Source organism: Phascolarctos cinereus, unplaced genomic scaffold (assembly GCF_003287225.1).
Source record: "Phascolarctos cinereus isolate Bilbo 61053 unplaced genomic scaffold, phaCin_HiC Scaffold_726;HRSCAF=1367, whole genome shotgun sequence".
Taxonomy (NCBI): Eukaryota; Metazoa; Chordata; class Mammalia; order Diprotodontia; family Phascolarctidae; genus Phascolarctos; species Phascolarctos cinereus.
Window position 1 is genome coordinate 102,877,511 of NW_027556098.1, and position 15,172 is coordinate 102,892,682.

The window sequence follows — 15,172 nt, forward strand, 5'->3', positions numbered from 1 at the left end:
GGTAAAAAGAGTACATTGGATAAAATCTTGGGCCTTCAGGTCCCCTTTCTGTGAACAATCCCAAGCATTCACCCTGGGGAGACTTCTTTCATGGGACGACTATGAGAAGTAGTTACATCTATGGATGTAACATTTATGGATTTCTGTTCTCTGGTAACATTAATGGTTTCTTATTTACTCATAGGTCAGCTTCCTTTGAATGCTTTTTTCTTTTACATGTTGTTATCATTTAAGGAACTGTATCTATAGGTTTGCATACTGGATCAAGATGTTTCACCTGTTTTCTGGGAGTTTGCCACACTAACACTGAAGAATTAAAGGCAGCATTCACCTACCTATAACAGTAGAACATGGGTATCCACATTGATGAGGTCAAGCTATCTACAGAAATATCAAAGCATCACTTTGTCCATGTTCTAGTTGCCATAGAAAATTGAATTAGGCATAATCCCTCCTCTTCAATTTAAATATTTAACTGCTTTTCTAACCCAGAAAAACAGGAGCTAAAAACATCAAGTGAATTCTAAAAGATTCAGATAAATTATGACACTTTCCAGGTTGTGAACACCTGGAAGTCGGGGACTGTCTTTTGCTTCTTCCCCAACTCTTAGCACAGTGTGTCACACATAATAGGTGCTTAAAAATGCTTACTGATTGATTTATATTTGTCTTCATGAAAAATGCATATCTGAATGGACAGATGCATTTTTTAAATTTTCATGAAAACATTTTAAAATTGGCGAGCCAGGGTCACAGACTGCTGATTACTGTTTTTTCTCTTCATTGATTTTTCTAATTATTACTCCTCCTCTTGTTGTTTTTCAGTTGTTTCAGTCATGTAGAACTCTTCATGACCCCATTTGGGTTTTTTTGGCCAAGCTACTGCAGTGGTTTGCCATTTCCTTCTCCAGCTCATTTTACAGATGAGGAAGCTGAGGCAAACACAGTTAAGTGACTTCCCCAAGGTCACACAACTAGTAAGTATCTGAGACAGATTTGAACTCATGAAAAGGAGTCTTTCTGACTTCAGGTCCAGCACTCTATCTACTGCACCACCTGGCTGAACTACTCCTCCTTATTTTTTCCCAAATAAATCATGGTCAAACAACATCTGCTTCCTTGAAACATAAATTCCATATTTAGTTATTTTCAGCAAATAATTAGAAGTATTTGGAATGTAGTAATAAAACATTATGGATTAAACTGTAAGTGAAGGAAAAGAAGGGAAAGACACATTCTCTTCTCTTAGTTCTGCTCATCATACATGAAACTGAACTTACACAATTCAATTAATCTATATACTGCAGTGTCCTCGTTTTTTTAAAGTGAAAAATAATGCTTACCAACCTGCATGTATGCAATGAGGGATTGTTATGAATATAATTATAAAATACCTTTCAAAGCATTACACAAAGACTAATAATGCCATGAATTCATACAGCACGCTTTTTTTTCTGAGATCTCTAAACTCTGAGATCTTATCTCAAATTACTAGTACATTTTGGTTGAGATCTTAATCAGTATCGCAAAATCCAGGAAATTTGAGGTGTGCTAAAAGCAAACTCTCTTTTGCGACAGTGTACCAGTGACATATTTTCTGGACCTTCTCACAATTTTTCATGTACTCTGACTCAAGTGCGGTGACTAGGGAAGCTGTACTCTAAATTTCCTAGCATCTGGGTGTTTGAAATGTCAACCTCAAAATTGCCTCGAAGGCCTAATGAAAAATGTGAACAAACCATTTTCCAGAAGAGCGTAAGTTATCCACAACCAGATGGTAAACATTTTCCAAATCACTAACAAAAAGAAATGCAAATTAAACAATGCTAAGGTTTTACTTTGCTCCCTGCAAAGTTGTAAAAACATGACTCAAAAAATGGAAACCATTAATGTCGCAGGTGCTAGGAGAAGAAAGACAAACTAACATACTGTTGGAAGAACTGTGAATTGGTCCAGCTGAACTGGATAATAATTCAAAATCACTCAAGAAAAGTGATCCAGCACCTTAGGCTCAGATTTCTTTGGGTATAGCCAATGAAGATCCAAGTCAGAAACAAAGTTCCAATATATACAAAATACTCATAGCAGTATACCTTGTGATAGCAAAAAAGAAAAAGAAACCAAATGAACATCTATCAAGTGGAGAATGCCTAAAAAATCTGTGGTATAGGAATCAAACAACAAGCATTATTACACTTATCTGTAATAGAAAAGTAAACATAATCAAATATTGTACAACAGGAAATGGTGAATATTATAAATTCAAAGAAATGTGATAGGATTTGTATGAACTAATTCGGTATAAACTAAATGGAACCAGAACAGTAGACACAATGACTACAACAAAGTCAATGAAAAGACAAAGGAAGCCGAATTTTGAGTCGCTGAAAATAACAATGATCCCAGAGAAAAGAAAATCACACACACGCACATACACACGCCTCCTTCCTCTTAGCAGAGAGGCACAGAGTTATCAGTGCTAGTCAATAGATATTTATTAACTAAATAACTGTGCCTACCTAGTATGTGCCACACATTGCTAAGAGCAGCGGACACAAAGAAAGACAAAATACAGTCCCTACCTAAAAGGAGGTCACAGTCTAATGTGGAGAGAACCTGAAAATAACTACATATAGACAAGCTGCATATAGGATGACTTGAAAATAATCAGCTTCGGGAAGGAACTAGAACAGGCCTACACAACCTGCGGCCCGCAGGTGGCTTACGTCATGCCAAAGGATTTAGGGCAGCCTGCAAAAAATGTAGAGGAAAACATCCTTTGTACGTAGAGGAAATCCTTTGGCAGGTTGCAGGTTGTGCAGGCCTATACTAGAACAAAGTAGGATTGGGAAAGGCTTCCTGTAGAAGGTAGGATTTTAGTTGGGACCTAACGGAAGCTAAAGAAGGCAGGAGGAAGAGATAAGGAGGAAGAGTATTCCATGCATGGGAGACAGCCAGTGAAAATACCAGGAGTCAGGAGATGTATTGGATGTAGTTTCTTGTTCAAGGAGCAGAAAGGAAACCAATGTCACTGAATTGCTTGATTGCTGGGGGGGGGGGGATGTAAGGTGTAAGAAGACTGGAAAGTTGGAGGGGGGGGTTGATTGCCAAAGAGAGGATTTTATATTTGATCCTGGAAATGATGGGGAGCAATGGAGTTTATTGAGAAGGAGAGTGACATGATACGACCTGTGCTTTAGGAAGAACAGCTGAGTAAAGGATGGACTGAAGTGAGAGAAAACTTGTGGCAGGAAGACCAATCAGTAGGTAATTCCAACAGTCCAGGAGCGAGGTGCTGTGGACCTGCACCACCTGCACCAGGTGGCATTTAGTGTCAGAGGAGAGAAGGGAACATACGTGAGAGATGTTACAAAGTTAAATTCAACAGGTAACAGATTGGATATAGGGGATGATAAAGAGTGAATAGTCAAAGATGACACCTAGGCCTTGAGCCTGGGTGAATGGGAGGATGGTGTTGCCTTGGACAATAATAGAAAAGTTTGAAAGGGCAAAAGGTTTGAAGGAAAAGATAATTAATTCAATTTGAATATGTTGAGTTTAAGATGTCTACAGGATATCCAGTTGGAGATGTCCAATAGGCAGTTAGAGACACAAGAGTGGAGTTTTTCAGACAGGACTGGATAAGCAGATTTGAGAATCATTAGCAAAGAGATATCATTGAATCCATGAGAGCTAACGAGATTACCAAGTGAAATACGCTAGAGGGAGAAGAAAAAAGGGCCTAGAATGGAATTATGGTGGCAAAATGTTATATACATTATCAGATATAGTCACTGTATCTATTGTTCTTGCTTAACTATATTCTTCGTTGTAAGGAAATGTTCAGTTTTAGGTGGGGATGGGGAGAGGGACATTTCTGTTATCTAGAAATGACTGTGGAATAAAAACAAAAGGCAATAATAAGAATGACTCCGTAAATGACCAAATAAGATAAATTAAGGAAATTTTTCACTGAACACTTTAAATTCCCACTTAATATTTATATTCCCTAAATCTCTAAACTGGAGGATGTAGGGAACATAGAGGGAAAATTTCCTGGCACCATTTATAGACTCCAAGATGGACTACAGACAGCCACTGTAGGGACTCCTTTCTTAGAGCTCATTAAAATAATTAAATGATTGGCTTATATGCTTTTACCTAAGTTCAAAGGGGTAAACTAGATATCTAAAAAAAAAAAGTATGAAAGTCTCATCTGGAGACTAGTAGTGTTTAATAAGGGATTCTCAGGTTATCCAAGAACTGATCCATGAAAACTATCAGAATTGTATTAGTCTTATCATATAGCCCATGGCTTCTTCAATGTGACACGTGCCTAGGGGCAAGATACATTTTGGAGTCTATATCCATTTAAAAAAAAAACACAGCTCATGCAACCCCTCCAAGTTTCCCTTTTACAAGAGCAAACAGGTAGCACGTTAATTGGTAACAATACTTAATTAAACAAAATACCAAAGCAAATAACAAGGACAAATACACACACGCAAATGGGATACTTCCCCACTACAGATTGCCATTGTGCTACCAGTTGAAGAGGGGACCCACAGCCATTAAGCACTTAATAATTACTCTATCTATCTATCTATATCTATTTATCTGTCTACTTGAGTATAGCAATCAAATCAACATTATCATTCCTGGAGAGGACATGTCAATCACTCTGTATGACTCCAATCACCACTCTTTTTTGACTTCCCTGTCCAAAACATTCTTCCCTGGCTTTCATTTCTATATGAGTTGTCTTCTATTGAGAGACTAGGCCCCTTGAAAAGGGAATCTGCCTAGCTTGCTTGTATTTTATCTCCAGTGATTAGCACAGTGCCTGCACATAGTGAGTATTTAATAAATGCTTTTTCATTCCTTCATTACTATAGCTACTATAGCAGAGGAAAAAAAAATCTTATTATCCTGAACACGCTATTTGGCTGAACTAGAACCTCCACACTTCAGTGTGTTGCTGACTACACGACAGAACCTGAATGAATTGCCTTCCCTTTTCTCCCTTCTGCTATAGCAAAACCTGACTCAACTACTCCTATCCTGCAGAAGCTGAATACACAAAACTCAGCAGTACAGACCACTTTTCCTATAGAGACAGACAATATCCCATTGATCTAATCAAATGCCTCAGAATGCTACTGATTGGTCATGTACTCTCAGGCCTAAAAAACTACATAAGCCAAATCTACGTCCTAGGGAATTGAAGCTGCCCCCAGCAAGCAGTCTTCCTTAGCCTACTAACAAATTTATTTTTCTTTCAGTTTTGTTACATTTTGGACCTCCATTTATTCAGACCTGGCAATGGCTGACATTCTCTCTGGGTTCTCAAGAAACCCAGATCAATTTCCCCAATACTACTCCAATCCCTACCTCCCTTATATCAAAGGGCAATGGCTATTCTTTTATCTTTGAAATAGATTTGAAATTCATTATTAGAAATCTCTTTATTGCTGTATCATTAAAAGCAAATCCATTCTTAATAATTCTGCTGAGGTACTTTTGGCAAATAAATGTTTGGAGGCAGGTAATTGGTCCATGGTGGTCTTTTTCCTTGCTGAAGTGATCCACAGATTGTAAAAGTCTGATAACCACCAAAAGAGGTTCTCTCCAATGTTTGCCGTCTGTAATTAATTTTTGTAGAGAGCAATGTACTGTGACAGAAAGAGCAATGGACAAAAAAAAAATTGGAAGACCTAAATTTTAGTCTCAGCTTTGCTACTAAACCTCACATTCAAGGCTTTCTTAAACTTGTTTTCGAATAAACTTGGACAAGTCACTTAACCACTGGAGGCCTGTTTCCTCATTGGTTAAAAAAAAAAAGTGAGCTGAGCTATATGATCTCTGAGGTCCTTCCAATTTAAAAATTCTATGAACCTCTGAATGCATACGTAAAAGACATTTTGACTTCTCAGCCTTTAAGGTGTACAAGCAGAGGATGGATAAACGTCTTAGAAGAGTACTATGAAGCAATCCTGTTTAGAAGGGATTCCCAGGTAGGAAGTTGAATGTATAATCTTACTCTAAGCCTATGATTTTTAAGAAAGTAAACAGTCAGATAATGAGGATGAAAAGTAATTCAGACCCCACTGATCCACTGAATACTCTCATCTAAATTCTCCTCCTCAGTTCAACCTACCTGACCCATGACAGTCATTCAACCACTGTCTCTATCATTAAGCCTCTCTCCTCTAAGGATTTGAAATGTTATTTATTTTGATCCGTGATAGATGGCCTTGGTGCGGCAGTGAACTTTTAAGTTACCAGACAAGAAAAATAAAATAAATAAAAGTTTGTGCTTTTAGAGGCAGGATACAGAGAAGTTTTTCAAATAAAGGAAAAATTAAAACTAATCCTTCTCATCGGCACGTCTTGTGGCCAGACCTTCATTTACTGAATGCTTTAGTTCTAAGCTTTAGTTCCTTCCAAAAAGGAAGGAAGCTTAACTACAAAGTGCACAGTTTTCTATTTTAAGTCACACTTAGCAGTTCTTTCTAAATTAGAATTTATCCAAAGGTGGCAGAAAGGATTATGTTTAGGAAAAGAGAAAGTTTAGGATAAGGCTAAGTAGTTACAAAGTAATTCAAAAGAGATATAAGAACCATTCATCTAAAAGAGGGACTGTTGCATGTGACAATGTAGTAATTTATTTTTATCTTTATTCTTTTTGTCCATTTTGTTAAGGTTTATTAAAGCATCAGTTGGCAGTGAAAGCCACAATGGAGGAACGTTAAGCTATTAGAACTAGACTGTTCTCAGACGCAATCGTATTTGTTTCTTTTTGATAGGCCACAAAGATGTTTGGGTCACAAACTCAGAAATGTGTCACTAATTATCCACATATTGTGTATTTTGTGGAAGATAGGTATAACTTAATTTCACTTGGTGAAACCTACCGATTTAAAACTGGAATTTTTTTCCCCTTGAAATCCTTAATGTTTCAAGATATATAGCAGACCTAGGCTACTCTCTTTGTATGTTGTGATGGGTGGATTAACCATCAATGTAATATGACTTTAAAAAATAATAATGAAAGAATAGAAAGCAAAAGACAGAGATGGACATGGACTACACCACAGGTGTGGAGCGATTCTAATATGCATGAGTGGAAGGATATACGACTCCAAATGAATGACAGAGCTTTTAAAAAAAGAAACTATAACTAGGATCTGCATTTGAATCTGGGCCCAGATGCTGACAAAACATAAGGATTGTTTCAAAGGACTCATGCTTGGGCAACGTGTGAACTTACAGCATTAGTGATATCAGCAAATGAGGACTCTGGTGACTAGGCTTTAGAAAGTAAGAGGTTTAAAAAATAAGTGAAGCTGAAAGAAATAACATAATATGTCACTTGCATATGTCTATTTTTTTTTTTTGCTTTTGGTGAGGCAATCGGGGTTAAGTGACTTGCCCATGTTCACACAGCTAGTAAATGTAAGTGTCAAGTGTCTGAGGACAGATTTGAACTCAGATCCTCTTGACTCCAAGGCCAGAGCTCTATCCACTGCGCCACCTTGGCTGCCCCCATATGTGTATTTCTTAATTGATATTGAAAAAGCAATAATGTTGATTTCTTGAAGGGATGCAAAATTCAGAAAGTTAGTATAAACTGTAACATAAATAAACTGTACCTGGCTATCCAAGATACTATAGTAATAAAAAAAAAAGTCAGTAGCTCAGTTAGTTTTTGCAATAAGGCTAATAAAGCCACAATTAGTTATGAACCTGAATCCCATTTGGCACAGCTAGTGGCACCCCATAGACAAATTCTCAGTTTCATTGCTATCAACTGCATCCCTAACTAGGACCAGATAGACTGTAAATGTGTGTTAATTGGTCACAAGGGGGAAGGATTAGACTTAATGTAACTCGTCATCACTCAGGTTAATTTTTATAGAGATATCAGAATGTGGAAAGATGATTTATTTCATTAAGTCGCCAAAATTAATTGAAGCAGATACCCTTTAAGGTATCTGCTGGGAGGTAAATTTTGTCCACATATCAATAAACTAATCCATTGTGAGCTTCTTCATCTTTCCCCATTCTAACCTCCGTACCTCATATTTATGTAATCCTCCAAGGTTTGCCAAGTGTTTCCCTGTCAGCTAAGTGTAAATACTATTATTTCTCTTTTACAGATGTGGAAACTAAACCTCATAAAAGTTAAGAGGCCAACCAATCTATACATGTCAGAGTTGTGATTCACACCTCGACCTCCTGACCCCAAATCTAAGCCACAGTTTTCTAGCATTTCATAGCAAACTTATCATCGCCCCAAGACCTACTCTTTTATCCTTCCCCAGTACATGGTAGGGGGCAGGAGTGGGATGTTTCTCTTCTTCTCTAAAGTAAAACAAATAAACAAACAAACAAAAACCACTTCTGCTGTTGCTCACTCCTTTCCACTTCCTCTATGCCCTCACAGTTTTCTTGTCCTCCTCCAGTATCTGCAATCTCTCCCTCTTCTTAGGTTCTTGCTCTTCTTTTTTCAAAGAGTTCACCTAGACACCTTTCTTTGATCTCATTATGTCTTCTATCTCCTTCCTTTCATTGCCAAAGTTTTAAACCACGTGATCTTTACCTGCTTCCTCACTCCCCAAGCACGCTCTCGATGAATGAAAGAGCATTTATTAAGCACTTCCTGTGTGTCATGTACTGTGTTAATCTTTTATAGTGTTGCTCCTGTCCAGACTACTCCCTTACAAACTGTTATTGCTCTCCAGGAACCACCTTAACGGATACAACAGTCTTTTCCTCTTTCTCCTCAACCTCCCTAAGAATTCTAATGCACACTTCTAAGAACAACCCTATTCTTGAAACTTCTCCCTCAGCTTCCATTACATTGTTGTTCTTGTTCAGTCATTTCATTGACACCATTTAGAGTTTTCTTGGCAAAGATACTAGAGTGGTTTGCTATTTCCTTCTCCAGCTCATTTTGCAGATGAGGAAACTGAGACAAATAAGGTTAAGTGACTTGCCCAGGGTCACACAGCTAATAAGAGTCTGAGGTGGGATTGGAACTTAGGAAGATGAGTCTTCCTGACATCAGGCCAGCCACTCTATCCACTACACCACCTAGCTGCCCTTATACATAATCTCTATTGTACTGCCTGGTTTTTTTTTCTGACTTTTTGAGCATTGATTCTTGAGTCTTTTTCTTCTGCATTGTGAGTATTCCTCCATGGTGGTCATATCTTTTCTTCCCTCTATACATACCTGTTCTAATTATTCTCATTATTCTAATTATCGCCTACCTTTTTAGGGATTATTCACAGATCTATAGCTCCAGCCCTGACATGTGCTCTTACTTGTGCTGTGGGCTTGTATTAACTATTACTGATAGGGTAACTCCACTTGGATGTTCTACCATTACATCTGCAATAATTCCCAAATGACCAAGAAGTACTCAGGGCTCACTTTGATAAGGAGCTATCAGTGGAATGTGTGGAAAGAATACAGTACCTGGTGTCACATGATTTGAGTTTGAATCCTGGATCTTCCATTTTACTATGTATATGAGGGCGTTAGACAAGATGACCTTTCAGATTCTTTTCAGCTCTAGTTCTTTGATCCTGTGATTAATGTCAAAGCAAAGACCTGACCCTGATTAACAAGAACTTAAAATCCTGTCAGGAAAATATCACAGAAAGGCCTCTGCTACCCTCTGCATTAGCATAGACATCATTTGAATAACAATTCATAGTATACATCCTACTAATTCTGGATAATTATGGGGCAGCTAGGTGGTCCAGTGAATAGAGCACTGGGCTTGGAATCATGAAGATTCAATTTCATAAGTTCAAATCTAGCCTCAGACACTTACTAGCTATGTAACCAAGTCACTTAACCCTGTTTGCCTCAGTTCCCCATCTATAAAATGAGCTGGAAAAGAAAATGGCAAACCACTCCAGTATCTTTGCCAAGAAAACCCCCGAAAAAGGGATCACAAAGAGTTGGACACAACTGAAAATGACTAAACAATTCATTTAAAGGCTTTTTTGGCTGTTACATATTTTCTTAATCAGCAAGCAGAGAGAGTGCAGTACAATTAGTATCATATGGGGGCCTGGGGTATTTTCTGATTTGTTAAAGTATCCTAAAAATAATAATGACAGTAATTCACTGTTTATATGTTTATATAGGTCTTAGAGATTTTTATGCATTCATATGTTATTTTACTTGATCCTTTCCCAATTCCCCTTAATTCTAATATCTTCACTCTGTTGATTATTTCCCATGTACTTTGGATATATATCCTATATATAGCTTATTTGTACATAACTCTGTTTGCATGTCGTTTTCCTTATTAGACTGTGAGCTCCTTGAGGTCAGGAGCTGTCTTTTGTCTTTCATTAAATCCTCAGTGTTTGGCACAGTGCCTGGCATACAGGAGGCCCTTAACAAATGTTTATCGATTGACAGTAACTTTGTGAACAATGGTAATCACTAACCTAACACAGCATTAATAAAAACACTAACAAGAAGACCAAAAAATGTATATCACTATGAAGAAGAGGAGTCACAGCAAAGCTCATTTCCATTATCCATAGAAAGAGAGACTGGACACAACACCTCATTTTCAAAAATCAGTTTCAACATCTTTTGAATACTAGCCTTTACAACAGCTGCTTTTTTACTTCAGTATTTCAAGAGTCTGTTATTTTCTCAGTGTTATTTCCTCAGAAGCTGATTCCCCAAACCACCCCATTCCCACCCTCATTTCCATTCATACAATTCTCCTAAAATGGGGTCACCTCTTGTGTCATTCATTGCCTCTTCATCAAGGGAAGCCTGTGAATGATTTTAAATGTGAAAAAAGAAATGAAATTCATAATATTACAAAGGAAAGTAACTATATTGAAATACATATGTAATTTTTGTCTATCCAAATTCATAGATCCTGAGAATCTCACGTTAAGAACATCTGCTCTAAAGCTTGGTAAATAGTCTTCAAGAGTTACTATATTCAAAATATTCATTAGCCTACAGCCAATGAAGGGATGCACTTATATATACTGCTTTTCAATCTGGTCCTCAGACAAAGGATAAACCACTGTCAGATTCATCCTCCCAAGCCCACCAGCTTCCTGCATGCCAAGCTTGCCCTGTGTTTAGTACACCCTTCAAAAAGCCAGGGTCAATTCTCTATCACAAGCTGAGAGGCATTTGGAGGGCTTTAACAATACAGTGAAGAAGTTTGCATTTCACCTCCTTTTGTTGCTACTTGCCTGACCTCTAGTGGAAGATGAAAATTAGCCAAAGACAAAAAGAAAAGAGGAAAAAAAGTAACAGGGTCTCCTAGATAAGACCTCTCCAAAATTACTCTCATATATAGCAATAGTGAATCTAATTGAAACTTGGAACTTTAGCCTTAATACTAGAGAGAAATTAGCTAAAATAATTTATGAAAAGCTTCTTCATGGTCATGTCCACAAAGGTAGATGTTTAAAAACTAGATAAATTAAAATGTGAAAAACATGAGAAATATAATAAACTGCTTAAGTCTATTTTCTTTCAAGACACTGTTGAAAACCCAATTCTATTGCCTGCTTGAGGTAACAAAATTTCTGCCACTAACCGTGGTCATAAGCAGTTAACATGATCCACATCAAAGTCACTGATAGCTCAGTACCGGGATGGAATTCTTGAAACAATCTAATTCCACAAAAATTTATTTATTTCACATTTTATTCACTTATTCTTACAAAACTCTACCATAATACCATTTGTTTGTTCTTGACTATCACTATGGGTCTCAGGTACTTAAAAAAACCTACTTATCCCAATACATGTACATCAGCAGGATAGCCCCAAAGTTACTGCAAGCGCTAAACAGCAGCCCAAACTATCCTACAATCCACATTTTTTCTAAAAAAATTATGTCAAGTTTCTGTAAGATCTATTACCTTACAGCATATCCCAGAATCTATCGTATTAAGTAATTGCATATATTTGTGTTTAGTATTAATAATAATTAGAGAAATCTAGCATAGGCAATAGAAAGCTGACTTCGAAGCCAGGAAAACCTGAGCTCACATCCTATCTTTCACAAATACTGGCTTTGTGACCCTGGGCAAGTCACTTTTCCTCTCAGTGCTCTAGGCAATCCTCTAAAACTATTAAATTGCACAGAAAATGCTTATCTACATTGGTAGAGTTTCCTCACCTGGGAGTTATCTATATTAATGGAATCACATATCTAGTTTCTTTCCGTAATAATAATAATAATAATAATAATAATAATAATAATAATATATGGCATTTATATCATGCTATAAGGTTTGCAAAGCTCTTTAACAGCTCTGAAACAATGAGTCTGTCAGCAAGACGTCAGTTTATTAAGCACCTCTGGTGTGTTGGGCACTGTGCAAAGTACTGTGGTTACAAAAAAAAAAGGCAAAAGACAGTCCCTGCTCTCAAAGGACTCACAGTCTAATGGGAGAGACAAGACACAACACAAACAATAAAGCACAGACAAGCTATAGACAAGATAATTTGGAAGTAATGAACAGAGGGAAGACACTAGAATTAAGAACAATCTTATAGGCTTTTTACAGGTGGGATTTTGTTGCTCTCGAGATTCAAAGGAGGCTTAGAAAGTCGGGAGACAGAGATGAGGAGGGAGAGCATTCCAGACACAGGAGGCAACTTGAAAAATTTTTTATATAAATACACACACACACACACACACACACACACACACACACACACACAGACCAGGAAAATAAAGTGCCTTCTACAAGCAAAGGTAAGGAGGCCACTGTCACTGGATCTCAGAGTATCAGTAGAAAGGAAGGTATAAGAAAACAAAAGGTACATTTTAGTGACATTTGTCCTTTAGCATTTCTGTTATCTAGTATTATTTAGTACCTTTATTATTTAGAATCCAGAAAATATTTTGTTGGTTATATCATAGATACTCTCAAATTATAGATCATAAATTAAGGATTCACCTTGAATTTTTCTAAACCGCTTTTGGGGTTTTTTTTCTTAACCCAAAATTTATAGGAAAATATCTATGGGACAATTTCTTACTTGTAATGTATTTCTTTTCCCTACTCAGTGTTGCTCCTGAAGCTTGTTGGTCATAAGACATTAGGCAAATCATTTAATTTCTCTGAGTCTCAGTTTCCTCATTTAGAAAATAAGGATAATAATACTTGTGATCTTACATAGGAATATCGTGATGAAAGCTTTTGTAAACTTGAAAGTGCTATAGAAACTTTTTGAAAACATAATTTTCTTTTTTTAAATGATTTTATTATGAATGTTATCATCAAAAATATTTCACTAAAAAAGAGGATTGTACATGAAACCATGAGCTTCTATTACATACTGTTCGGATTTTTAAAGTGCATATTATATTTAACAGAGTAATAACAAAATTACCCTGTGTGCATCTCCTTTTTAACTTCTGTTTTTTTCTATGTATTTTTATCTAAGCTTTTTCCTTTCTTTTTGCATCTCTATCAGTACCCACTAACCTACTATTATTCCCCAAAAAAAAACCTGAGTCTTTCATTGAACAAATGTTAATGAAGCTTTACAAAATATTCTGTATCAGAGGCATCAAGTCACAGAGGAATAACTTAAAAAGTATGCAACCTGATGTCAAATATAAGTTTAAACTGCTGCAGTATCTCAACCTAAGGATTGTTACAGTGGTACTATGAATAGTACTACTCTTTGTTTAAAAAAAAAACATAAAAGTCAGAGTACAAAGTAGAGGAAACCCCCCCTGCTCAAAATGCTTACTAAGATACAGGTATACACAGGCATTTTATTGACATCAAGTATTTTGGGTTTCTACCTCTAGGCTTCTAAATTATCCCATCAGTAAAAAACAACACAAAAGTATGTCTCTAGAGACTGGACAAGATTTCAGGTTAGAAACTTGGGGAAATATATTTTAATCACATTTGATTATTAAATGACACAAACACATATAGTTCCCTTGTACCCACTTCTTTCTACTCAAAGTGAAACCTCAAAATCACCTCCTACAGTAACTCCTACCAACCTTTGACAGTGAAACCAGGACTCCCAAAGAGCAACTTCTTGCTCCTCAGAACTCCCACAGAAACCCACAGGTTGAAGAGTATCTCCTCCAACCCACAGTTCTCAATGATGACTACACACCTCCACCATAGATAAGATGCCAGAGCTGTTCAATTATATAAAACGACCTTGTAGCCTGTGCACTTAACAGAAAACAGTCATTTGCCTCCAACTTCTATTAACCAGAAGCCAAAAGGTGTTTGGACTATTTTAGAAAAAAACAAATGAAAAGGCTTGAGGAAAGTATGAAAGACACCCCCCCAAAAAAAAACATACATATGCAAATGTTTGTATACATACATGTGGATATATGTTAAAAAACCGTCACAGTACTCAAATGCAAAGTTCAGCAGTCCAAGATCAAGGCTTGCTACTCATTCTCTAAGTATCCTTTCAAAGAGAATTCAGACTTACCGGCTATTAAGAAGCTAATCAGAAGGGTCAGCAGCATCAAATCAAAAGCCTTCCAAACGGAGTTCATTTCCATAGTTTTTTGCCCTTCACTCTGTACTTCCTCGCCAGTCAGCTAGCAACAGAACTGTGGCCATGATGAGTCCTTCTCTAACATGACCTCTCTTCTCCTTGCTGGTAGCTCCCAGCTCATTAGTCCTCCCACACCCATGCCCCAACCAGCCTCTTCCTTCAGCAATATGTGTTTCTGACTGATTATAACTTGGGTCAAGAGCTGTTCTCTATAACTTGACACAGCAACAGATTTCCTGTAAGAAATGCTGAGATGAAAAACCAAGGAAGCTGATTGACAAGATTATCTGCATGCTCATTGGTTCTCTACTAGGTTCTGTTGTGAACTGATTAACTTTTCAGTAGGGTACTCAAATGAAGTCAAACCGGATTTCTGTAACTTAGGGTAGATAGTAAGGCAGGATATTTATTTATACCTGACCGATGCCACTGAATTATCCCCAGCATGGTAACTATCAGAAGCTTTTTAAAGTTTGAAAAGCCCCATGGTCTTAATGACAAAGTTTAAACAATAATTTTCTTACCTGATAACTCAATCTTTTTCCTATGCAAAATGAATAAATTTCTCGGTGGGGATTTTCACATGTGACTAAGGATAACATTGTCATTC

At 37.0% G+C, this 15,172-nt stretch overlaps 1 protein-coding gene across 1 annotated transcript in view; it reads right to left on the reverse strand.

The window, feature by feature from the left end:
• The window catches only part of LOC110222273 (cell surface glycoprotein CD200 receptor 2-like), a 37,708-nt gene extending 22,879 nt beyond the window's left edge, over positions 1 to 14,829 (reverse strand). Inside the window, exon 1 of the mRNA XM_021007182.2 lies at positions 14,494 to 14,829. Within this exon, the coding sequence (XP_020862841.1) occupies positions 14,494 to 14,566 (73 nt within the window). The 5' untranslated portion in view covers positions 14,567 to 14,829. The remainder of the gene's footprint in view (positions 1 to 14,493) is intronic.
• Positions 14,830 to 15,172: the final 343 nt, after the last annotated feature.